This window comes from Scleropages formosus, chromosome 7, assembly GCF_900964775.1.
Source record: "Scleropages formosus chromosome 7, fSclFor1.1, whole genome shotgun sequence".
Taxonomy (NCBI): Eukaryota; Metazoa; Chordata; class Actinopteri; order Osteoglossiformes; family Osteoglossidae; genus Scleropages; species Scleropages formosus.
The window spans coordinates 113,874-141,145 of record NC_041812.1 but is presented as its reverse complement, the minus strand read 5'-3'; the positions used below and the strand labels follow the sequence as shown (position 1 = coordinate 141,145).

At 43.6% G+C, this 27,272-nt stretch overlaps 1 protein-coding gene across 3 annotated transcripts; it reads right to left on the bottom strand.

Moving 5' to 3' along the window:
* Positions 1-319: 319 nt before the first annotated feature.
* On the bottom strand, positions 320-27,272 carry plcd1a (phospholipase C, delta 1a). Of its 3 annotated transcripts, XM_018751517.2 has the most exons (16): positions 26,803-27,271; positions 23,053-23,211; positions 18,843-19,071; positions 18,062-18,191; positions 17,679-17,907; positions 17,301-17,502; positions 16,639-16,783; positions 16,306-16,458; positions 9,018-9,167; positions 8,602-8,758; positions 8,163-8,279; positions 6,898-7,076; positions 6,052-6,187; positions 3,468-3,617; positions 1,015-1,131; positions 320-911 (listed from the first exon to the last, which is right to left on the bottom strand). In XM_018751517.2, exons 1-15 carry the CDS (start codon positions 26,831-26,833, stop codon positions 1,040-1,042), a joined length of 2,259 nt encoding a protein of 752 aa, XP_018607033.1. In that variant the 5' UTR covers positions 26,834-27,271; the 3' UTR covers positions 320-911; positions 1,015-1,039. The 3 variants fall into 3 exon arrangements, with proteins under 3 accessions (XP_018607033.1, XP_018607032.1, XP_018607035.1); XM_018751516.2 differs by having other exon boundaries at positions 320-1,131; XM_018751519.2 differs by lacking the exon at positions 18,843-19,071 and having other exon boundaries at positions 320-1,131; positions 18,062-18,162; positions 26,803-27,272.

The window sequence follows — 27,272 nt, the reverse complement described above, 5'->3', positions numbered from 1 at the left end:
TCATTTTTATGTTTTTAAAATACTTATTTAATATAATTTTCAATTTACATAACATTTTCAGTATTTATTTTTAGTAACATAATTTTTCCAGATTTTACATGTATTCATTTAGCAGATGCTTTTCTCCAAAGCGATGTACATCTCATAGAAAATACAATGTGTTCATTACATTAGGAGAAAGAGACACTTAGATGTAGACACGTGATTATTAAGTACAGTTAGTTTGTTTCCTTCACCATATGAACCAATGTTCAACACACACGTAGCTGCATAAAAGTTTACCAGAATATCACCGATTCCTAATCACCTTCCTAGTAGTTTTTTTCTGAGATACATATAAACATATAAAACAAACATTTACACATTACATGACCTAAAGTGATTATGGACCAAGTGAGCTGATTTTTAAGACTCTTTGTAAATGTGGACAGAGATTCAGAGATATTACTGTGAAAACATTTTAAAATATGTTTATATATCCATCCATCCATCCATCCATCCATCCATCCATCAATCCATCTTCGGTCCCGTGATGTTTATATATAGTGTTTACAAACTTGAACAGAATAAATATAAAGGCTGCTTTTGTAAAACATAAACTGGCATATTTGAATGTCCATGCATATCACACAAATTCTTCTTTTATCCCCTCATTTGTAATTGATAAACTAATAATCACAGTACTATGAACTGTGAGCATACTTGGAAATGAAGCTCGTTCTGATCTTCTAATTCCGATTCTTCTAATAATGCCAAACTAATTTAGTCTTCCACCTCTGAATAGATATATAACAGTATATATGTACTAGAGAGGAGCTGCACTGTTGCAGCAGCCAACGCTGATGCCAAACACTGAGTTCTGCACTGGGGTTTTGGTTTTTATGTGCAGAGCTTGCATGTTCTCCCCATGTCTGTAATTCAAAATCATGAACAGAAGAAGACAAACCACTTTCTTACCCTTCTATACCATAAAAACCAAGGTCACCATGAGTCGACTCGATACCAGTTACCTACCTCCAACTACATTGGAGAAGGCATCTTATTGGAGATCCATGATCATAATGTGAACAAACAGAGAAGCTGATGGGATGACATGGCCCCTCTTATTACACAGGTGAATGTGCCTGTATCCTGAGAAAACAGAAAAATGTTTTTTAATCCAGAGTTTTGAAAACATTGTAAAATTTGTAAAACACATTCAGGGGCCAGTTTATTGGGTTCACCCTGCTTGTAATAACATTGTTAAAATTTACAATTTAATCTTTAGGCACAGATTACCAGGTTGATTGTGAGGGGCATGGATTTTAACCAGTGCTGGAGTATGCCCACGTTTTTATTATTTTACGTTATTATTTGCCAGTCTTTATTGCATTACTAAGTATACAGGTGTACCCTGTTATCCTGAGCCCATTTCCCATTATTCCGTATGGGAAAAATTATAGTCAGTTCCCAGACATCCCAAACACCCCAACTAACTCTGAGAAATGTTTCTTCAAATGATATAAAACACACACACACACACACTTTCTGAACCGCTTGTCCCATACGGGGTCGCGGGGAACCAGAGCCTACCCGGTAACACAGGGCATAAGGCCAGAGGGGGAGGGGACACACCCAGGACTGGACGCCAGTCCATCGCAAGGCACCCCAAGTGGGACTCGAACCCCAGACCCACCAGAGAGCAGGACCCGGTCCAACCCACTGCACCACCTGATATAAAACACTTAATAGTAAATTAAAATAATCCTAATAATAAGGTAAGAAAATACACCATACAATGTTTGTTTGTCCAGAAGTGTTACAAAACCCACCTAGACTGTGCTGTCAGTGGGATTACAGAAGGACAGTTAGGGACACAGGGGTGCTAGAGCACGAGCTTTATTGCACCTCTGACACATTAGACAGTAGCACTCAAAGAGCACGCACAGCCAAAAATTGTCAGACAACAGAGGAGTCATCAATGTCCTGGAACTCCCCACAATGGTGAAAACTTTTAACATCCACAGCAGCAGCGCTGCATTATGGGAGAGCTTCCACTCCCATCACCGCCCCACAATGTGTTTTGTACCATTTTTTTTTCTCAGTTTAAGTAGATGACAGAAAACGTTGTAAGAAACTAATTTTTACGTTTTTTTCCGAGGCGCTTTGACAAAAGGGCATTATAGCAGGAGGAATGAATCAGGGCACATAGGAAATGCACTGATATTGGGACAGTGAACAGTGGGGTACACCTTTATTTTTTGTATTTTTTTTCCTCTGCTTATTAGTGTGAACTGCATGCTGTAGAGAGTTCCAGAATGCAGCATGCCTATGCAATTATTAGTTATATAATGTTATTTTCCATAGACCAGTAATAGTGGTTAAGAGGACAACTGGTAGCATACTGGTTAGATCCAAGGGTTGCAGGTTCAGATCCCAGTGCCAGTTGCAGTACCCTTGAGCAAGGTACTTACTCTAAATTGCATCAGTAAAATTGTCCAGTTGCATAAAGGGGTAAATCTCTTGAGAAAAAAATTAACTTAATGAAGAAATGTGAAAGGCCTGGACTAGCTTTTTTTTTTTTTTTAAAGAACAAATGGATAAGTAAGTTTCAGGCTGTTTTAAAAGATACAACAGAGATTTGCTGGTGGCTGGCAAGTTGTAAGCACACAGGATACATGCAGGACAACACAAGTGCGTGAACATCAGCATGGCCATATGTCCTTTTTCAAATGTGTGTGTGTATCTGTGACACAAAATGCCTGGTGAATTTCTGCAGAAGAACAATAAAATCTTTTTTAAGCTTTATTGTCACTCTGAGACACCAAAGAACCTCAAATTGTCTGAAAAAAGATCCATTCCAACACCTAGGTTCCGGAACCTTCCATGGCAGCACTGCTCCATGCTCACATGTCAGCACTTGGTTGTTGTAAACGTTTTGTTGGAGCGAAGCCTTTAGACTGCACAGGCTGGACATGTTTTGTTTGTTGTGCAATTTTTAGAAAATTCCAGATACTGATAAGGGTAAAAAACCCAGGAGGGTGGCTGTTTCTGGGATAGCAGAAATGGCATGACTGACCCTAAAAATCATATCATGCACAAAATTAAGATAAGCCAGTTCTACCATCTGGTCATTGTGCTGTTTGGTCAAATGTCAGCTGAATCCCTTTATCCCTCTCTGTCTGCCATAAGAAGCCACACCATGTGACGTTTTGTTAGCAGGAGTGATTTATTCCACGGAATGGGGTGGTAAACCTAATAAACTGGTGACTGAGTGCAGAAATACAAACAGGATATAAAGGTATAATGACATCTACTTACTGTATATACTTAATTTGAGCATATATTGTATTTTTTTTATACATTCATGGTGATATATAAACATGTTTTTTCATTCATTTCTTACATTATGCAGAAATAACAATGTTTTTTCTGTGCTACTGGAAAAAACCAGACAAAGTGTAACTGAGGACTGACAGCAGACCCACCATTCTGTATGCTGGTGAAGGGTAAAGTGTACTGTCCGATGAAATCATTGTGGGACGCAGTGTCATAGTCCTCCACCATGAAGCGAACCAGAGCCAGTTCCGGCACAAAGACAGTGAATTCAAAGCTCTCGTTCCACATTGGGTTGAAACCTGCTTAGATACACAGCAAATGTAGAAAACAGAGAGTTAATGTCTAATTCACAGCTGAATACATTGCATACTGTTGCTTAATGTTTTTTGAAAAATTAAGATGTTATGATTTTACATTTGTTATAAGTTTTTCTAATGTTTTTTTTTTTTTCCAGAACCACTTGTCCCATACGGGGTCGCGGGGAACCGGAGCCTAACCCGGCAACACAGGGCGTAAGGCCGGAGGGGGAGGGGACACACCCAGGACGGGACGCCAGTCCGTCGCAAGGCACCCCAAGCGGGACTCGAACCCCAGACCCACCGGAGAACAGAACTGTGGTCCAACCCACTGCGCCACCACACCCCTATTTGTTTTTCTAATGTATTCCCGAAAATATTTTAGTCTCAGGCGTCAACAACCACTTGTCCCGGCGAGCCGGAGCCTATCCCGAAAACACAGGGAGCAAGGCTGAAGGTGGAGGGAAAACATCCTGGACCTTCAGGGATGTATAAAAAAATGTTATACATGTGGTAGGAAAAAAGAGAGCACAACACTGATACTTAGTCTCAGGTTACAGAAGCTTTTAATCAAGTATGTGCATGGGTGAGCCTCTTGGGAAGAGTCACCCTGAATGTGAGCAGAACACAGATATTTATACATCACAAGGTGGGGTTGGCAGTTATTTTTCACTGTTGTTCTGTTAATCTTTATCTAGCAGCAAGTAGGGTGTGGTTAATGGTAAGTGCTTGCAGAAGCAGGTTTGTCATGTATGCCCCGTTTTGCAAGCGAGACACACACACACACACACACACACACACACACACACACACACACACACACATTTTCAGAACCGCTTGTCCCTTACGGGGTCGCGGGGAACCGGAGCCTACCCGGCAACACAGGGCGTAAGGCCGGAGGGGGAAGGGGACACACCCAGGACGGGACGCCAGTCCGCCGCAAGGCACCCCAAGCGGGACTTGAACCCCAGACCCACCGGAGAGCAGGACTGCGGTCCAACCCACTGCACCACCGCACCCCCTTCGCAAGCGAGACATTAATACCTTAACATTTGTACGTAAAATTTCAATTCAGTTTCCAGAAAACTCTCACATACAACAACAGCTACTTCCTTTAAATGATCACGTGATTGAATGCACTGTACTGTGAACCTGCGAGGACTTTTGGTACATTTGATATTGTGGCACGCAGCGCCATGGGTTTGGATGGGGCGAAGAAGGACGCAGAGGCAGCGTTCATTTCCAACGTTTCATTCGAACACCGGCACAGAGGGAAATATCGTTTTCGATCCGAGGACCCTGTTTCCTCCAGGACCTGCGCCTCTAGCCAGCCTTCCCAGCCTGCTTAATGCCCCCAGGCTCTCTTCTCTGTCTCTTCTTGGCAGACACAAACACCCCCTTATATTCCCCGTACATCACCGAACATTAATCAATTACAATAAAAGACATTTCCCGCTCAGAACAGTAACGTGGGTTGTTACAATATTTCATATTTCATTGTTTGGTTGTTTCAGCCCTACCTTAGGATGAGAAGTTATTGGCAGCGTGTAAAGGGGTATTTGGCTGTTTGATCACATAAAACAGAAGTGTCATTTCCCTTTTGTGTTTGCAAAATTTCAGCATTTACAGTATAAATTGCTCTATTGTGTCAGTTTATTTGAAATTCTTGACATAAGTGTGATATTGACACCGTAAAATCATAACTCACTCCGTTTTTTAATCAAAGCCTTTGATTATCAGATCAGTGTTAGTCTATCTACACAACAACCAAGTCTTTTCGTGGTTCTATGAGGAACATCATTTGAAGTGTTAGCCACAGATCTTGACTCTAAACTTAACAATTACTTTATTGTGTCTATCATCTGCTTGATCCACATTTCTCTTTCCTCTCCGAATTTAGTAACTTTCTAGCCGTCACTGGTGGCAAAGTAATGTTAACAAGTTATTCTGGTGTTCATACAGATGTCATCTGACACTAGCTGTAAAAGTTTTATGCCTCTTAAATTCCATTGGTTTTACTCAAGTTGTTCATTGTCCCACGGATTCTTGTAACAACACGTTAGATCCCTCCATAACTGATGGTGTAGATGTTCACTACGTATGTAACTATTACTCTTTTAAATGAGATGGTTTCCATCACTACTCGTTAACCATTGATTTGCACCTACTTGTTGCCAGTAAAACCAAAACTGATACATAAAGGCCAAATTAGTACCAACAAATTGAGTAAATGTGGAAATCTGATTTTGGTCACCAAAATATATTTCATTGTATGTGAAAAAGCAACGAAACATCTGAAATTCAGTTTTTCCATTCATAATATGATAGATTTTATGTTAAGCTGTCAACCATGTCTCCAAGAGCGTTAAGATACAGTATGCTTTTAAAAAAGACAGGTTCTCTGTTATATTTTGATAATCTGAGAGAATTGTTTTACCGTTGTTGTTAATGTGATGTGTTTCTTTCTCTGCCTTGTCATCTGGCACTCCATAAATCTCCACCTTCACCAGTGGGTCCACAATGGAGTTTTTCTTCTCCTTGTTCAGTTTGGGCAGCTGCTGGGCTGAGATTATCTGGCATAAAGAGATCACATAAATTCAGAGTGGGCTGCAAATCACAGCCACATGTATTCAGTCCCCTCACTGGAGCTTGTGTAATGTAATCCAGAACTAATTCAAAATTTATAATACCAATTCAACTCAAGTCAATTCAATGTATTTTTATAGAACTCTTCTCACAGAGCGCTTTAACACAGACATAAGGCAAGAAAAAAAGATACATCAGACAAACATAGACAGTTGACTACTGACTATCATAATATAGTACTTCTATAGAACTATAGGTATGTCTACTGGCCATGGAGGAAAGGAACAAAAACTCCCAACTGAAAATCGAGGGAGAAAAAACCTCTGGGGGTCCAAGGGCCAGTGGCTGCGCCGCCACCCCTCCAGGGGATTCTAGATTAAGTAACAGTTCTAAGTCAGTTAACAAGTAATAATAATATTGTGGCTATATGGTAAATTCATCATACATAATCCCCACAGCTGATTCCACATATGTCATTGTTGCTCTCTTCGGCACTCTTCCTGTAATAGATTGGTCAGTGAGGAAAATTGTAAATCTTAGAACAATTTGGCAAATGTTAAGTATTAACTTGACTCAGTAATTTCTCTCACAAATTTTTAAGTACTGTACTGTGCTTTCTGAAGTGGACAACTCACCAGAACATTGCAAGAATCTTGCAAACCCAGCTGAACACTGAAACAATAAACTGCTCTCCTACCATCACATGGAATTTTTTCTTCTGCATCCATGGTCCACGAGTCAGTCTGTTAGGGTCAAACTCTGTTGCCCGATTCCGGAGAAACTTGGGCTTTAGGATGTATCCGCTGAGTCCATTGGGAAGGAACTGGCCTTGATTCAGGTCCATCTCTTTGCAGGGTGTCTGGAAGTTCAGAGCCACTGTATACAGAGGCAAAGCTGTGGATCTCATGTCAGATGTGCCAAAGGTGCCTATATCACAGAGCCTGCATCCATACTACATCTCGTCTGCATCTATGTGTCTCTTCCTGCTAATAAAATGTACAAATTGTATTTTCTATGAGATGTTATGTCGCTTTGGAAAAAAATGTCTGCGAAAGGAATACATGTAAATGTAAATGTAAATGTACTGAAAAATATGGAAGATAAACTAGGCTTCTTCCCACAATCAAAATATCCTATTGGCAAGAAAACAAGTTTACATGTAACATACTTAATAACATTATAAGATAAGATTTAACTCACTCACAACATCCACAAGTAATAAATGTGTAGTTGCCAGTTTGCTGCTATTTCTGCAGTGGCATGAAAGTAACTTTCGAGAAACCAGCACAGCACCAGATCTGTCCATTGTTATTCTTACACTGTATACCACACAATGCCTTTGTCCAAGGTGACTGCCAATGTTAGTATTTTACCCTAAGCACCATATGGTTACAGTGTTTACCCTTTTATTCAGCAGGGTGTTTTTACTGGAGCAATTTAGGGTAAGTTCTTTGCTCACTGGTGCTGTAGCAGGAGAAGGATTTGAACTGAGAACCTTCAGAATACAACGCAACAGTGCTGGGTGACACTATGACACTAACTGCTAGTTATGAGAACTTCTTTTTCTTTTTGTGCGCTGAATTTTGTGTGCACTTTGTCAGTACTTCTTAAGTTTCTTTTTTTTACTTCTAGCAGGATGAGTGCTGCAAATTCTGTGAGTCCGGATAAGTGACTATCTGTGTATGCAGTTCGGTATAATATGGAACTGGGACACTTGATACTAAATGAACAACTACAAGAGAATGTAGAAAACTGAAACAATATTGAACGATAATGATCAGACAAGCTAATTTTTCAATAATGTAGAAAGGAAACAATTTTCACTAGATCACATAATTAAGAATTTAGCTTATTACAACCTCACTTCTCTTGATGGTCCAGCTAGTATTTCTCAGTATCAGAAATAAAAGGCACACCTCAAAATGAATGAGGCAAATTTGAACGTCAGGGCCATTCCAGTACCTATCTGACAACCAGCATTCCACAGCGGCACGGGGTTGTAATTTGAGGAGTCTGTCCTGGAGCCTGCAGGGTAGGTTCTGCTGAGCTTCTCCGCATTGTGGCAAATGAATGCGGTTGCTGAGAAGGAAGATGACCTTGATTTAAAGTAAACATGAAACCCATCCATCCAGGCATAGATTTCCATGTGAACAATGTGCAACCATGGGAACCGCAGGACATAAGATGGGTTAAACCCAGACAAAGAATGTCATGGTGATGTACACCATTTATTGCATTTTTTCTATTTATTTTGAAAAAAGTACATTTGAAATGATGAGAATATTTGTGAGTTGCCCGTATTAAACTTTACAACATTTTTTACTTTATATTGCACAGCTGTTAGCACTCGGTGCTGCATTAACATGTTGAAGTTGCAGAAGAGCTACAGAACAGTATTTACCTGATGTTTTGGCCAAGTTCAGAGCTTTGCTCTCTTTGAACGATGAAAGCTCATAGAAAGCTTGAGTGTCTCTCGTGTGCTCAAAACTAACGAAGTGGACACTTTTACAGTAGATGACTATGTCAGAGAGCTCTCTGGCAAGCTTCATCTTAGATGACTTGAAAGCATGGAAAAATACAGTGTTTTATTACATTGCTAACATTATCCAGGATTTCTTCACAGTATTCATTTATATATAGCTTAAAGAAATGTCCAAAATACTTTTAAACTTTAAAGTAAGGTGGAATAATTTGGAGAATTTCAAAAATGTCACTTTAAACAAATCCTCCTCTGTTTCAATAGCTTCTGCTTTGAATCAAAAGGAAATGCAATGTGTATTTTCACATTAAAGTACTGATGTCCTGGTGTCAGCAAACCTTGGATTTGGGCTTCTCTCCAGGCATCTTTACATTTGCAGCCTCATCCTCTTCAGAAACACTGTCTTCTTCCAAGGCACTGCTGGAGCTGAAGAATGAGTCCAGCTTGTTCATGCGCTTCCCCTTCACCAGAAAACGACCTTTCAGATCCTGTCACAACACACATGACTGTGTTCTTTCTGATACAATAAAGGCCAAGAATGAAGACCATTGTAATATCTGCAAAAGCTCTGAATCACAAATGCTAGTAAAAGATTCAAGTGAAGACAAGTTTATGAAGGTGTTGACCTGTCATGTTGGGCTCTCTGAACAGAAACAATACAATAATAACATTTCATGTTATTACACAGAGGGGTGGTGCAGTGGCGCAGTGGCGCAGTGGGTTGGACCACGGTCCTGCTCTCCGGTGGGTCTAGGGTTTGAGTCCCGCTTGGGGTGCCTTGCGACGGACTGACGTCCCGTCCCGGGTGTGTCCCCCTCCCCTTCTGGCCTTACGCCCTGTGTTACTGGGTAGGCTCCAGTTCCCTGTGACCCCGTATGGGACGAGTAGTTCTGAAAATGGGTGTGTGTGTGTGTTATTACACAGAAAAAAATATTACAAGGCCAGCAGCCACAGGAGGAAGACATCAACATGTTTGTGTCAGATTCTTACTTATGTGTCTACTCTAAATAAACATACAGTATAACTGCTGCTGTGAGCTCTGGCCTTGTTGTGCGCATCTATTTCATTCTCTACTCTCATGGTATTACACAGCAAATGTGCTCCAGCAGTGAGAGGCAGTAGGAACTGCTCACTAATTTCACATGTTGAAGGAGTTCTTTCTCACTCACTTTTGCTAAATGCATGCCCTGGTGATGGAGGCAACAGAACACACACCTTGTAGGAGTCAATATTCAAAGAACTGCGATATGAACACAATACATTCATTCACTTTCCTCAACAGTTTCTCAAGGTCCTCTTACAGTGCTCTCAGAAGCACAGGGTATGAAGCTAAGTAGAGTACACCCTGGATGGGACACCAGTCCATCACAGGGTGACCCCACACACACACACACACACACACACATACACACCCTTAGGGCAATACAGACTCACCAAATAACCTAAAATGCATGTCTTTGGGTTGTGGAAGGAAATGAAGACGTGTGCGATTTCTTTCAAGTTACTTTTTAATTAAAACGGATCACCATTGAAAACGTGAGTGGTTTGGTGATACTGACAGGAGGAAGACAATAGATTTTGAAGTTAAAGTGAAAAATCACAGTGCAGCACAAAAATATAAAGTTGTATTGTATTTATATTATTATTATTCTGTAATAGTATTACATGACAATGGTAGTAATGAAAGAAAATTTTGTAAGTGTGAAATTAGTGGGAAAATACAAAACAAAATTTAGTTTCTCTTTGGACCTACAGTGCAAGACTAGCTGAAATATAGGACTGTGCAGTGCACAGGCCTGAGTCTGGTGGCAATATACATAACATACAATGTACACACACACACACACACACACACACACACATTTTCTGAACCACTTGTCCCATACAGGGTCACGGGGAACCAGAGCCTACCCGGCAACACAGGGAGTAAGGCCAGAGGGGGAGGGAACACACCCAGGACGGGACGCCAGTCCATTGCAAGGCACCCTAAGCGGGACTTGAACCCCAGACCCACCGGAGAGCAGGACGTGGTCCAAACCACTGCGCCACGGCGCCCCCCTCTACAATGTACACATACAATTTAAATAATACTAAAAAGATTTACGTACAATATAGAGTACAAATGAAAACTTTACAGGACATGTAATATACACTGCAGCACTAGAGACAATAAAACACTAGAAACAGGACTAGACACAGTGGCGTGAGCTATAGCAGCACAATAAATCAACAGGGGGACAGTGTGTGCTAAAAATTTAACAGTTTAAGTAGATTTTTGGGGGTAAAGCCCAACTTTGGTTCAGAGGATTCAGGTATTGGGTTATTTTGCTTCACAGTGACATGAAAGAGGCACATGCCATGTTGAAGTGCCATGTTGAAGTACCTTGTGCAGTCAGTTCTTTTGTATATATACTGTAGTGTGCAGATGGTCTGGGGGTTCATGCTCTTAAGGATTCTCACAGCCTTAGAGAAGAAGCTGTTGCACAGTCTCCAGGAGGTGTTACAGATACTTTCGTATTTTCTACAGGACTGTGGGGGGCAGTGCGGTGGCGCTGCTGTCTCACAGCATCTGGGCGGTTCAAAAGGACATGGGTTCGATCCCTGCTCAGTCTGTGTGGAGTTTGCATGTTTCTGCGGGTTTCCTCTGGGTGCTCCAATTTCCTCCAACACTCCAAAGACATGCTGTTCAGGTTCCCCCATAGTGTGTGAGTGACAGAGAGAGTGTGTGTGTGTTCCACTGATATATGGATGAGTGACCCAGTGCAAGTAGTATATCTAGCAGTGTAAGTCACCGCAGTGAATAAGGTGTGTGGGCTGATAACACTACATAGAGTTCATTGGAAGTTGCTTTGGAGTAAAGCATCTGATAAATAAATAAATAAATAAATGTAGGGCCCCTCCGTGAACCGCCACCTTACCGTGGTGGAGGGGTTTGAGTGCCTGAATGAGTCCAGGAGCTATGTTGTCTGGGGCTATATGCCCCTGGTAGGGTCTCCCATGGCAGACAGGTCCTGGATGACAGACGAGACAAAGCGCGGTTCAAAAACCCCTTATGACGGAAAAATCGAGGCTTTTGTTTACCCCGCCCGGTATGGGGTCACCGGGGCCCCACCCTGGAGCCAGGCCTGGGGGGGGGGGCTCGCATGCGAGTGCCTGGTGGCCAGGTCTATGCCCACGGGGCCTGGCCGGGCTCAGCCCGAAGCCACGACGTGGAGCAGCTCTTCGGTGGGCTCACCACCTGCCGGAGAAACCGTAAGGGGCCGGTGCATTGTGATTTGGGCGGTGGTCGGGGCCGAGTGCCCGGCCGACCCAAACCTCGGGCGCCAACTCTGGTTTTTGGGACTTGGAATGTCACCTCACTGGCGGGGAAGGAGCCTGAGCTGGTGCGGGAAGTCGAGAGATACCGTCTAGATATAGTCGGGCTCACTTCCACTCACAGCTTGGGTTCTGGAACCACTCTCCTCGATCGGGGGTGGACTCTCCACTATTCTGGCGTTGCCCAAGGTGAGAGGCGGCGGGCTGGTGTGGGCTTATTAATAGCCCCCCAGTTCAGCCGCCATGTGTTGGAGTCTACCCCGGTGAATGAGAGGGTCGTCTCCCTACGCCTTCGGGTCAGGGAACGGTCTCTCACTGTCGTTTGTGCTTATGCGCCTAGCGGCAGTGTAGAGTACCCGGCCTTTTTAGAGTCCCTGGGGGGCGTGCTGGAAAGCGCTCCCACTGGGGACTCTGTCGTTCTACTGGGGGACTTTAACGCCCACGTGGGCAGCGACAGTGATACCTGGAGGGGCGTGATTGGGAGGAACGGCCTCCCTGATCTGAACCCGAGCGGTGAGTTGTTATTGGATTTCTGTGCTAGTCGCGGTTTATCCATAACGAACACCATGTTCATGCATAAGGGTGTCCATCAGTGCACTTGGCACCAGGACACCCTAGGTCGGAGGTCGATGATCGACTTTGTAGTCGTTTCTTCTGACCTTCGGCCATATGTCTTGGACACTCGGGTGAAGAGAGGGGCTGAGCTGTCAACTGATCACCACCTGGTGGTGAGTTGGATTCGATGGCGGGGGAAAAAGCTGGACAGACCTGGCAGGCCCAAACGCATAGTGAGGGTCTGTTGGGAACGTTTGGCGGAGGCCCCTGTCAGAGAGGTCTTCAACTCCCACCTCCGACAGAGCTTCAACCAGGTCCCGAGGGAGGTGGGGGACATTGAGTCCGAATGGACTATGTTCCGCTCCTCCATTGTCGGTGCGGCGGTTCGGAGCTGCGGCCATAAGGTCTCCGGTGCCTGTCGCGGCGGCAATCCCCGAACACGGTGGTGGACACCGGAAGTAAGGGATGCCGTCAAGCTGAAGAAGGAGTTCTATTGGGCCTGGCTGGCTCATGGGACTCCTGAAGCAGCTGACAGGTACCGACGGGCCAAACGGAGCGCGGCTCTGGCAGTCGCCGCGGCAAAAACTCGGGCTTGGGAGGAGTTCGGTGAGGCCATGGAGGAAGACTTTCGGTCGGCCTCAAAGAGATTCTGGCAAACCGTCCGGCGACTCAGAGGGGGGAAGCGGTGTTCCACGAACACTGTTTACAGTGGAAGTGGTGCGCTGCTGACCTCAGCTGAGGATGTTCTCGGGCGGTGGAAGGAGTACTTTGAGGATCTCCTCAATCCCTCCGACACGCCTTCCGTAGAGGAAGCTGAGGCTGGGGACTTGGAGGGGGACTCGTCCATTACCCTGGCTGAAGTTGCTGAGGTAGTCAAAAAACTCCTCGGTGGCAAGGCTCCGGGGGTGGATGAGATCCGCCCCGAGTTTCTCAAGTCTCTGGATGTTGTGGGGCTGTCTTGGCTGACACGCCTCTGCAGCATCGCGTGGAGTTCGGGAACGGTGCCTCTGGACTGGCAGACCGGGGTGGTGGTCCCTCTTTTTAAGAAGGGGGACCGGAGATTGTGTTCCAACTACAGGGGGATCACACTCCTTAGCCTCCCTGGGAAAGTCTATGCCAGGGTACTGGAAAGGAGAATCCGACCGATAGTCGAACCTCGGATTCAGGAGGAGCAATGCGGTTTTCGCCCTGGCCGTGGAACACTGGACCAGCTCTATACCCTCACTAGGGTGCTGGAGGGTTCGTGGGAGTTTGCCCAACCAGTCCATATGTGTTTTGTGGACCTGGAGAAGGCATTCGACCGTGTCCCTCGTGGCATCCTGTGGGGGGTACTTCGGGATTATGGGGTTCGGGGCTCGTTGCTATGGGCTGTTCGTTCCCTGTATGACCGGAGTAGGAGCTTGGTTCGCATTGCCGGCAGTAAGTCAGACCTGTTCCCGGTGCATGTTGGACTCCGCCAGGGCTGCCCTTTGTCACCGATTCTGTTCATTATCTTTATGGACAGAATTTCTAGGCGCAGTCAGGGAACGGAGGGTGTCTGTTTTGGTGGCCGCGAGATCTCGTCTCTGCTTTTTGCGGACGATGTGGTCCTGTTGGCTTCATCAAGTCAAGACTTGCAGCGTGCACTGGTGAGGTTTGCAGCTGAGTGCGAAGCGGCGGGGATGAGAATCAGCACCTCCAAATCCGAGGCCATGGTTCTCAGTCGGAAAAAGGTGGATTGCCCTCTCCGGGTTAGGGGGGAGTTGCTCCCTCAAGTGGAGGAGTTTAAGTATCTCGGGGTCTTGTTCACGAGTGAGGGAAAAATGGAGCGGCAGGTTGACAGACGGATCGGTGCGGCGTCCGCAGTAATGCGGTCATTGTACCGGTCTGTTGTGGTGAAGAGGGAGCTGAGTCGTAAGGCGAAGCTCTCAATTTACCGGTCGATCTACGTTCCTACCCTCACCTATGGTCATGAACTCTGGATCATGACCGAAAGAATGAGATCGCGGATACAAGCGGCAGAAATGAGTTTCCTCCGCAGAGTGGCTGGGCGCACCCTTAGGGATAGGGTGAGGAGCTCAGTCACCCGGGAGGAGCTTGGAGTAGAGCCGCTGCTCCTCCGCATCGAGAGGAGCCAGTTGAGGTGGCTCGGGCATCTGTTCCGGATGCCTCCTGGACGCCTCCCTGGGGAGGTGTTCCGGGCTTGTCCCACTGGGAGGAGGCCTCGGGGCAGACCCAGGACACGTTGGAGAGACTATGTCTCCCGGCTGGCCTGGGAACGCCTTGGGGTTCCCCCAGAGGAACTGGAGGAGGTGTGCGGGGAGAGGGAAGTCTGGAGGACTCTGCTCGGACTGCTGCCCCCGCGACCCGGCCCCGGATAAAGCGGAGGAAGATGGATGGATGGATGGATAAATGTAGGGGGATGAAGAGACCGTGACTGAGGTCAGATGTGATGCGATGCCAAAGGCTCTGTTGGTGCACTGTATCTGGTAGATGTCCTGTATGGCGGTGAGGGGGCACCCATGGTCCTTTGTGCAATGTTTACAAGCTGTTGTCATCTCATAAACCTCCTATTCAATGTACTGTGTTCTGCTACATGCATAACATACATACATTGCAGTGCTCCTCCTGTGCACAGGAAGATTAGAAATTGGATTTCAGAAAAGAGAGTAAGTTGGACTATAACAGAGGATAGCATCAGAAGGACACATTAAGAAATGGGTCACCTTAAATACTAGTAGTATCTCTCATTTTCAGCTGAGCGATAGGCACTGACCCCCACTGCAATGAAATGCTTTGAGAGGCTGGTGCTGGGACACATTAAGGACACCATCCCAGACACTCTGGACCCACTGCAGTTTGCCTACCGCCACAACAGATCCACTGAAGACGCAATATCACACACACTTCACACCATTCTGTCTCACCTGGATAATAAAAACTGCTACGAAAGGCTATTATTTCTGGACTATAGCTCGGCATTTAACACTGTCATCCCGACCAAGCTGATCCACAAACTACTAGGACTGAGTGCCACATTGTGCAACTGGATCCTGGACTTCCTCACCAACAGACCCCAGCGTGTGCGGATTGGCAGAAACACCTCCTCCCCACTGGCACTCCACAGGGAGGCGTCCTGAGAAGAGCTCAAAAATAAATTCACTCGAATTTCTATATTTCTTTGCTGGGTACGTTCTGTAAAGTCTCAGATGAAGCTATGATTTAAAAAAAAATACACTTTAAGACTTCTGAAATTTTTCGAGCCGAAAATAAAGACACATGATTTCCACAACCTGCTATTGAATGTTGACTGTAAACCCCAAATGTGTGAGGTGTATGTCATTTTGTTAAAATGGATTTAAAAGGTGTTCACTATAACAGCTGGCTGAATCCATCCATCTCTGCCTTTCCAATCTGTGCGGGTGAATTTGGATGCTAACTGACTCCTGTTTGGCGAGACCCTGGTGACATTAAAAATGAAAACCTGGTGACAAATATAAAATGAATAAATAAATGAGCTGAAGAAAGTCTGCATCGTCAAAAATGTGTAACTCAGATGCTTGTAACATGAGGAATCAGTGTATTAGTGTCATTGCTATGCTTAAAAGTACATTTTGGTACTTTGATTTTAGGAAACATATTTTTCATCCAGGTGCCAGGTATCAGTTCTAACTGCTGTAAAGTACTGCACTACCAGTTGTCCCCAGTTGTGATTACATGCAAGGATCATACATTTAAAGGAGAACATATGAAAGTTGAAACTGCAATATTACTCACTTGAGGAGAAGGAAAGTGGGTTGGCATCTTATCCCCCAATGGCTCTGTGACCAGGGCACTGCCCAGAATAGATCTCAGGTAGTGAGCCATAAGTTTCTGCTGCTCAAGGCTGCAATGGTTCTCCAGGGAGAGGATGACAGGGTACTGGGAGGTCTGTGGATCACAGTAATGATAACTGGAATAAAAATTCAGCATTTAAACAATTTAATCCTATACACTTGTCAAAATGTATTTTTACTTTGCTCTGTGAATGTTTTCATTTGTAGCAAAGATTTGTCATTGCAGCTTATTTATACTGTTACAGACCTACTGAAGATGATCTGCTTAACCTACTTTGAAAGCATATTCCTTGATGGCTTTGATGACATCCTTAAAGAGCACTTTAGATGTGAGCGTGTAGCCATGATATATCACAGGCTCCCCATTTTCACCATCCCAGCAGTCAAGTTCTACACAGCGGCAGCTCTTCATCAGTGCTCTAGGAATGTAAAGAGTAGTAAGAACAACAAACTTTCAAAGTGGCACTGAAACGTACCATACATTTTTAGACTGGGCTGTAATATTGCTGAATAAGTCTTCATAGACCATGGAACACCAAGAACACATCAAATTCTCGCTCACTTTTGCTAACTGCACGTCCTGGTCAGGGAGGCAACAGAACACACCTTGTAAGAGTCAATATTCAGAGAGTTGCCACACAAAAGCAATACATTCATTCATTTTCTTTAACAGCTTCTTCAAGCCAAGACCACAGCGATCTCAGAACCACCGGGCGTGAAGCTCGGTGAGGTGCACCTTAGGCGGGACAGACTCCATCGCAGGGAAATTTGGGCAATACAGAATCACCAATGAACCTACAATGCATGTCTTGGGTTGGGGAAGAAACATGGAGGAGGAAACCCATGCAGACATGCAGAGCACTTTGAAACTTCACACAAAGTTGGGTCTGAATCCATACCTGAACAGTCCAAACACTTCAGATCTTATATGCATACCGGATGTAGGCCTCGGTGCTACTGGGCCCCTTCAGTTGATCTTCCATTAAATAAGTGTTGTGGGAGGAGGAGATGAAGTAATGGTTGAGTGGTTGACTCATGTCTTGATACAAGTCCTTGTGGGCCATGTTGAATATCATACCCTCAGCCTGTTGCAGGTACATCAGGAAGCCATCTTTTGTCATATGCCCGTTTTCCTTAGCTTGAATTCAACAGGAAAACACATTTGAGAATAAAATGTGCCACACTACTCCAAAGACACCTCTTAAATGCATTTAAAATGGGAAAAAAACAAATTTTTTGGGAAACTCTATCTTACTCCAGACCATTAATAGAAGGGTTTCACTCCATACATGCAACGTTTTTAAACTCTGTCACCTGTCTCATCTGGTTCGCACTTCTCAATTAGCCTTAGTGCATCGCTCATTGAGGACCTCTCCCTCTGCTCATACACCAGGAACTTGAGCAGGTCCTCTGCACTCATCTGGCCACCTGTGCAGGCATACTTTGAGTAAATTACATTGATTTCCTCCCGATTGGTAAGAAGGCTATAAAAATGCATAATTTCAGATCCTTCCAGTGTTCCAGATTTGGATGTATCACATTTCTGGAGGAACAGCAAACAAATACAAAGAAAACAAAAGCAGAACATTGACATTTTGGAAAAATCTTGGATTTTTGAAAAACAAAAAATCTGTGAATGCTGTATGAGTGGAGCATATTTATAAGCCAAATTTGTAGGAAAATTGTCTTTCCCTCACCTTGAACAGCATCTCTGCATAGTTGTCATTCACCTCAATGTTGATCGTCCGCAAGAAGTTTTTCATTTCCTTCAAAGTCATCTTGTTGTCATGGTTCTTGTCTGCTTTGCGCATACAGTTGAAAATCCAGCTAAATAACTCATGTAAGGTTTTATCCAGAAGCAGAATGTAAGGTAATTTAATAATTACTATGTACTGTTTTAGAACTACTAGAATAATTATTATCCAATTTATTTTACTGAATTTTACATTTACATTTACTTTATGCATCTGGGAGATGGTTTTTTCCAAAGCAATCTACAGCTTGGAGAATAAAAAACTCCATCATACTTTTATTGTCCTGTCTGCCGAGATATGAAAGTTGTCACAACGTATTTCTCGCTACTGGTCTGCATAACACAGTACTGATGAAGTTGTGAAGGGACAACTGTTCACAACTGCACTGCCAAAGCAAAAAGAACAGCACTCACTCACTCACTCACTCACATTGACTGAAACTGCTTGTCCCAAGCAGGGTCGTGGCAAGCCAGAGCCTAACCCAGCAACACAGGGCGCAAGGCTGGAGGGGAAGTGGAAACGCCCCAGACGGGATGCCAGTCTGCTGCAAGGCACCCCAAGCGGGACCCAAATCCCAGACCTACCAGCGAGCAGGACCCAGCCAAACCCACTGCGCCACCGCACCCCCTTGAGCAGCACTCTTCAAGCATTAAATGGAAGGTCTCCCTCATGATTAACATATTAAAGTATCATGACAACTCATTGCAGGAATGCCAAAGGATACTGCTCGCTGCTTTCCTGTCGGCTGAGGTTATGCATGGCCCTGACAACCTTCTCCAGGCCAGTGGTCCAGTACGCTGCCTCTTCCCTGGAACTTGCAATGAGGTCCAAGTTCTTGCGACGATTCTTGAAGATAACAGAGAAGCAGCGGTCCTCCATGTTCTCGTCTGTGTACTTCTCCAACCCCTCTGAGTGTCTCCCTTGCCTTACAGTGTCAATGTCATCAATAGAGACTGTTCAGAGGGGACAGAAGAGAAGGTGTGCTGATGTACAAAAAGCTCCTTCATTAAATATAGGCCTCCTCACAGAAAATAACAAAAAGGGAAAATTTCAAATACAACAAACATAATAAATGTGATGATTGTTGATGTTTGTTGACGATGATGCTGATGTTACAACATGATACTTCACAACTCATCTCAAATATTTATTTAACAATGTTTTATAGCTCGGGGGGCGGTGGTACGACAGGCTTGGCTGGGGCCTTCTCTGTGGTGGATCTGGGGTTCAAGTCCTGCTTGGGGTGCATTGCGGTGGAATGGGGTCCTGTCTGGGGCGTTTCCCCTCCCCCCTCAGCCTTGTGCTCTGTGTTGCCACGACCCCACTCAGGACAAGCGGTTGTAGACTGTGTGTGTGTGTGTGTGTGTGTGTGTGTGTGTGTGTGTGTGTGTGTGTGTATGTATGTGTGTTTTATAGCCATCTCCTTCTTTTCCACCCCTCGCTGGCAGGTCATCAGATTAAATGTACAGTTCTTAAAAGAGATTGCTTGGGTCAATTACGTGCATACAGAGGCAGAAGGTCATCACCCCCTTAGTCTCCTTAGAACCAACTGTTCTTGAGAGGCCACATGTGACTCTTCAAGGAATAGAGGGATTGAGTTGTTCTCCAAGGGATTCTCATGAACATATTTGACATCAAAGTTGTCTACGTCAACCAAACTGTGTGACATCGCCATCATCAGAGACCCATATTCTCCCGCTGCTACAGTTATCTGCTTTATCCTCATCTATCAAGCCCTCCGTCCTATCTCAACCTCTATGGGACTCTGGAACTGCCAGTCTGTGGTGAGAAAGGCTACTTCATACCAGCCTACACCTCCCATCTCTCACTGGACCTCCTGGCCCGAACTGAAACCTGGATTACCCAGAAAACATAACCACACCCGCAGCTCTCTCCACCAACGACTCTTTCTTCCACAGCCCTCATACCTCTGGAAGATGTGGAGGCAGAGGCCTGCTCATCTCTCCCTGTTGGGAATATTCTGTTCTCACTGTCCACCTGCATGACCTCTCCTCTTTTGAATTCCATTTTGTATCTATCACTGCCTCGATCACACTTGTTGTGGTTGTTCTCTAACGCCATCCTGGCCGCTTCCTGAATGACCTCGAAATGTTGTTGATTCTCCTGGATGACTGCAACCTGCATGTTGAGGACATTCATGCAAGCAGCCTTCTGTCATTCCTGCTGTCCTTTGACCTCTCTTTGTCAGTTCTCTATTATTCACAAAGCCGACAATCACCTAAACCTTGTCTTCTCTGAAAACTGTAGCTGTCTTGTCCTCTCTGTTACTCCACTGCAGGTCTCTGATCCTTCCTTCATCTCCTTACAACCCTGCATTACCCTTACTACCCCCTCTCCAGCTTCTGCACCCTCTGTCACCTTCCACCACAACCTAAAATCTCTCACCCTCCTCCCGCTCCTCTGCTGCACTATCGTATCTTCCTTCTGCTGCACATTTCCCAGAACTGTCCACAGACAACGCTAGTAATGTCTTCCTCTTAGCCCTATCTTCCTCTGTAGACTCTCTCTATCCTCTAGCGTCCGAAACAGCAAGCCCCAGTTACATCCCATGGCTAGCCAATGTACTGCATGCCAACAGGACCAAACTCCAAGCTGCAGAGCGACGATCGCAGAAACCAAAGACTTGCATGGACCTGGATGTTTAGAAGGATCTCTGAGCAACCTTCTGCTTTACTGTCTCTTCAGCTAAAACCAACTTCTTTCACAACAGACTTCCATCTGCAATTAATTTATCACACACAAACTCTTTACCACCTGCTCATCCCTACTCTGCCCTTCTCCCTCTATAACTGAACCTCTCCAAAACAGAGATCCTTCACCTGCCAGCTGGCCCATCTTCCTGCAGAGAACTCTCCATAAAACTGGAGAGCGCACTTATTTTTCCAACCTCCTTGGCTAAGAGTCTGGCAGTCATGGCAGTAATCTTCCTCTAGCTGCCAGGATGAAATTCAAAACTCTGGTTACGGCCTACAAAACCATCTGTGCATCTGCTCCCCAATTTCTACAAGACCTGATTGTTCGCTACACCCCAGCCAGACTGCTACCCTCCTCCACTGCTGTCCACTAGGTAGTCCCATGCAAAAAAAGGTTCAAGATGAAAAGCACAAAGGTTTTCAGTTCTAGCTGCGATGTAGTGGAATGACCTCCCCCTCTCGCTAAGAACTGATTAATCTCTCTACATTTAAGAAGGCTCTCAAAACTCACCTCTTTCAGACTCACTTTTTGCCTGATTGTCACAACCCTGATTGTAATAACCTGATTGCTGAATGCCTGATTGTAATAACCCCTGCGACAATAGGAGGCGTAGCTCTGTTACATCAGCCCAAATCCACTCACCCATTCATAATCTGATACTCAACAATGAACAGCTATAAAAGTACCAAAGAACATAGCTAAGGTTAAGAATTCTTAGTCAGCACTCTACTGCCTCTCTTGCAATAGCCTACCGATCCTTGTTTATTCTGTGGTCTCCCAAGTCCTATCCTGTAGGTGTTTGTCTTCAGGTCTTGAGTTCAGTCCTGCCCAAGCCATTCTCTACATCTGTCCGGTTCCTGTGTTCTAGTCTTGTATTTCACGATGCCTCTACATTCTAATCATGTATGTCTGTTTAATTTATTAAGTTGCACAAATATCATGTCCGTATCTTTGTTCTCTGTTTATTAGATCACTACTGTATTTTCCAGTTCGCACTATGCACTTGTAAATACACTCTGCTGTGTTACTGGGGAGTGTCATATTTAAGTGAAAAAATAGGTTTATTGTAAATAGTTGAGAATTGTGGGTAAAATGTGAATTAAAAGTGTTCTTGGGAATATAAGGGAGTGAGTTTTGGCCACTGTGAAAAAGGAAGGAAGAAACCCTGAGAGGTGCTAGACAGGCTTAGAAGTCTGGCTTTAGGTACAGGTCCTTCAGGAAATGGGTCCTTGGACCAAGAGCATTATTTCCTTGTGTTCACATTAATATGTCTTGCTGTGTGCCGGTGCTCCAATAAACATTCGTAATGAACGGTGTCTTTGTATCCTTTTTCTAGAAACTACTCGGAAGGTGATTAGGAATTGTCGTTATTCTGGTAAAGTTTTATGCAGCTACTTGTGTGATGAACGTCGGTGCATATGGTGAAGGAAACTAACTGTATTTAAGAGTTACACATCTGTAGCTATGTCGCTTTCTCCTAATGTAATGAACACATGGTATTTTCTATGAGATGTACATCGCTTTGGAGAAAAGCGTCTGATAAATTAATACATGTAAATATATTATCAGTTTAATAATTTTTTCATAGCAATTTGCTTAATAACTGTAAAGCCTATATGCAGCTACTCTTGTAATGTGTACTGGTTCATACGGTAGTATGTAACAAATTGACTGTGTTCCAGAATCACGTATCTGCACCAAATCTCTCCTTCTGTTGGTATCATACACTTTTTATATTGTTGTTGAAGATACACGTCACTTGGATAAAAGTGTCTGTTAAATGAATAAATTTAAATGTAAAATAACAAATGTTCTTTAACCTTTTATAGAGCATACTTGTGACATACAGGTGTTTGTACAATTTGGGAATGACTATATGTGGGAGGTCAGAGTGTTAAGTGATTGAATGTAATGGGTAAATTCTTGCACACACACACTGACTGAAACCACTTGTCCCAAGGGGGATTACAGTGAGCTGGAGCCTATCCCAGCAAACACAGAGCACAAGGCTGGACTGGGAGGGGACATACCCAGGACGGGAGGCCAGTCCGTCGGAAGGCACTCCAAGCAGGACTCAAACCCCAGACCTACTAGAAAGCAGGACCTGGCCAAACCCGCCACGCCACCACACCCCTGAACTTTGTTCATGCAATGTACAAATTATTCTCAAAACCATGGACTGTGTTATATATGTGTCATTGGAAATCCAGTGCACTTACAAGTATTTTTGCGGCCAATGATCTTATGTGTTTCTTGAAATACAGTCCTGAAGTCTTCTTGCAGCTTGAAAAACCGATTTTTCTTCCAGTTGTTGGAACGAACCTTTACCAAGGATCCTCCAGTCAGTAGGAACTTAACGTTTACATCCCCCTCCAAACCTGTAACCAAAGAGAGATGGTTGGCATCTACATTCCATAGGTCTCTATTCAAATAGCACACATCACATTTTTTTGAAGAACAAATTATTTCTTTTGGATGACAGTGGCATGGGCCTAATCCAGGTAAACACAAGGCACAAGGTGTGAGATGCCCTAGAGAGGATATCAGTCTATCAGCACAGATCCACAAAATCTGGATCACCTATTAGTTCTTTTAGAAATATAAATACTCATCCATCATTGAGATTGTCCTACCTGGGAGATACTTTCCAAATAAATAAACACATAAAAGGCAAACTCATTTTCCAAACAAGTCAAAGACATGCTCATAGAAAACATCCAATTTGTCAAGACAGATACTGGCCATTGTATGGAACTAAAAGAAATATTTATCTACATTCGTAGTGCCTATCTCAAGTCATCCTTCTAAATTTGTACAGTGCAAGACAAGATCAAAGCCTCACTCTCTTATGGAAAAGGCCTTATTTTGATTTAGCATAGATTGCCATAATTAGGTCGACTGTGGAAGCCCCTGTTGGCCTTACTAGCATGAGAATTGCCAAGTGTGAGTTCACATCCAGTTTCTGGCACTAAACTCACTGGAGATTGTGGCCAGAACAGAATTTGACTGAGACCATATTTGCACCACACGTAGGCCACAGCCTCTTGACAAGATTTCTAAGCTCAGTTCACTAACATTTCAGTAACACTAACCTTGCAGCATGTAGCCAATGTATGTATAAACAGTAAATTGCACATTCCATTCCAAACCCCTTAACCCTGAAAACATCCAAACTAAATGTGTAACACAGTGGCATCAGCAATCAGAAGAGAGTACTGGTTGCATATTATTATGTGTACAAATAATAAATCAAATGCAAATTAGAGATTCCTGTTTCTTAGAAATTTAATAGAAATGTTCGCATACAAATAAGCATTATATATAGTTATCCTCTATCTCTTTAGCATAAAATCTGTGAGGTTTAATTAGCATGAGATAGCAATGCAAGTAATAGAAAGCAGAAAAAATTACTAACAATGGCACAAAAAAGAGACAAATTTTTGACAGTCATACAGTCTGAAACAATGTAAATAATGCTAGGAAAAGATGAGAGAGACCCAAGTAAAACTTGACTTTGAATGGTGTAGATGTTAAAATTTTTATCTCATCTTCTGTGAAGGATAGATACCTATGTAAAACACAAGCTTTTACCTGTGTTTGAGTGATTTACAATTCAGTAAACATTGTTCACTGATCTGTGTTCAATCGCTTTGATATCAAATGCCTGTGACTGTGAGACATTTAATATTATGCAATTTATTTAATTACTTTGCCAGTAATGTTATTCAAAATGCCTTTTGCAAGTTTATACCTTGTCAGACCAACATTTGTAGTGCTGCCAAAAATAGGGAGCATTGGGTCCACTAATTTCTTGGTTGACAAAATTGCAGACATAGAAATGCAGTTTCCGCAAAGAGCCTAATGTTTATGTGAAAGAAAACTGTAGGCTATTGATGAGGGCCAGTAATTCCCCCATAACTCTCCAAAGTTACTACAGATGTGTATAAGTTGTCACACTGGGACAATCTAGTATGTATGTCTCACACCTTAATATTTTATTTAAATAAGCCGTGTGTGATCCCTCCCGGAACTTGAAGTGGCAACTATTAGATTATAAATTTACAAGCACACTCTCACCTGCTCATGACTAAAATTTTAGAATGGAACAAGCGCTGTTAAACTGAAAAGCTGCATTTATTTATTTTAAAACTTTCGGGTAGACCAATGAGTACAATCCCTATTCATTTTAATGTGCGCAATGAGCTTTTTTACACTTACAAAAAGTTGCAACACTGGGACTCATTTCTTTTGGGGTTGAATTGAAACACTTCGGCATGTTGCCAACAACGCATTTTCCAAAATCCCCTTATAAAATCTATGAAAAAGGCAGCAGACAAGGTCAAATACGAATTTCTCACAGCCAGATAGCGGTGATGTTACGGTGATACCAGAGCTTCGGACGTTGCATCGAAAACTGTAATTAGATTTTAGCCTCAACCTCCAGTTGAAACAGCTGGAAAAGTATTGTTCTGTAATAAAAATCTTTAAATTTATACCTCTTTATACTTCTTTATTTCATTGTGTTTATGAAAAAATGTGGACAATTTATATCGATGGACGACAAGTGTCTTTAAACAACGTGTAATTCGCTACAGCTTAAGTTGCTTTAACAAGTTTTGACAATCAAGGGCCACTAATGTGCTCTATGCTGACGAAAGCTTCGAGTCTCACTCCTCCAGAAAGCTGCGTTTTACTGACACTATTGCCGCACAGCACAGCCACTACTTACATTCGCTAAACCAAAAGTTAGGCCTGCTTGAACACTTTTTCAGTGTAGTTATTTGATCCACTCCAGTTGTGCAGTTTAGCTACACTCACATTTATATTTGTTCAGCAGACCCTTTTCTCTGAAGTGACGCACATGTCAGAAAAAACACAGAAGTGCATCACACCAACAGAATCAGAGATCTGTACAATACAGAGAGTACAGTAAATCTGTTGCATACTACCGTATAGATTCATCTAATTATTATTAATTAGAAAATTATTAGATGATATGGTACATGTTAGCTTATTACCATCACTTGTCAGGAGACCAGATTTATTGAAGGGAAAAAGGTGAATAATTATTGGTGATAGTAATTAAGGTGAATATTATAATCATTACTGGCATTCAGAACCAGTTGATTCTTCTTGGTGTCATTTAATGTCACTGTGTGAGAAGAGCGCTCTACAAAAATAAATTGAATTCAATGTAAAACGTCCTTTTCACATATAGATCATCGAGATGATTCTACTACTGTGTACTTCCTGGTAGCCAGGAATTAAACAAATACAAAAACAAACATGGGAAAATGGTTCATTGCAGTAATTTTAACCATCTAGTAAATCACTGTATACACACACACACACACACACACACACACACACACACACACACACACACACACACATTTTCTGAACCACTTGTCCCATACGGGGTCGCGGGGAACCAGAGCCTAACCCGGCAACTCAGGGGCGTAAGGCAGGAGGGGGAGGGGACACACCCAGGACAGGACGCCAGTCTGTCGCAAGGCACCTCAAGCGGGACTCGAACCACAGACCCACCGGAGAGCAGGACCTGGTTCAACCCACTGCGCCACTGCGCCACCGCGCCCCCCTAAATCACTATATAGTCCAGGTTATTGATGAGGATTTAGAAATAATTTCCAGTTTAAATGTTTTAAAATCTTCATTACTGTACAGCATTATAACGTGGGTCCACAAATAATGCGGTCAGGAGTTGGACACCATGAGCTGTGACTTCCTGTGGTTTTGAACGGTTATGAAGACAGATTCGCTTAACTATCTTAGACCCCACCGTATGAATTATACTTGGGCGATTGTGTTAGACCATGAGTTAAATAAAAGGATGCAGTGAGTTACATGCTGTACAAACATGACTGAGTCGTGTAACCTGTAATATCCACGACATCAATGGCTTTCCTTTTATGCACAGCAATACGGCTCACACGTACAGTATAACTCACCATTATTAGGAGCGAAGCTGTCCAGTTCCATTCTTTGTACTTTACGATATTTGAGTATCTCCGTTTCACTGTAAAATCTTAGCCTTCCAGTCAGAATGTAAACGCACAAAAAGTTTTCTTGGAATTAAAGTAATTACTATGTGTGAATGCAGTAAAGCAGAAACATGACAGGTAGCATTAAGACACCGTCAGAACTGTAATGGTGAAATGAGCAGCTGAAGTCTTTCTTCATAACCGGCAATTGAAGCTGCTATGTGTGGATGAAGCTGCCGCCCATCCAGTCGAACAGCTTGGAATGTATAGGAGGTGTCGAGGCTTGCGTGTGAATTTGAGTGAGGAACAGTTGCGTGACGTCAGCCTCGCTCTCTCTTCCCAGTCCCCATCTGTATCTAGTGGCAGGGCAAAAATCGAGATGGCTGGAGATAGGGCCAGGCGCAGTGGATAACTGGGACACCCTATGTGTCTTGTCG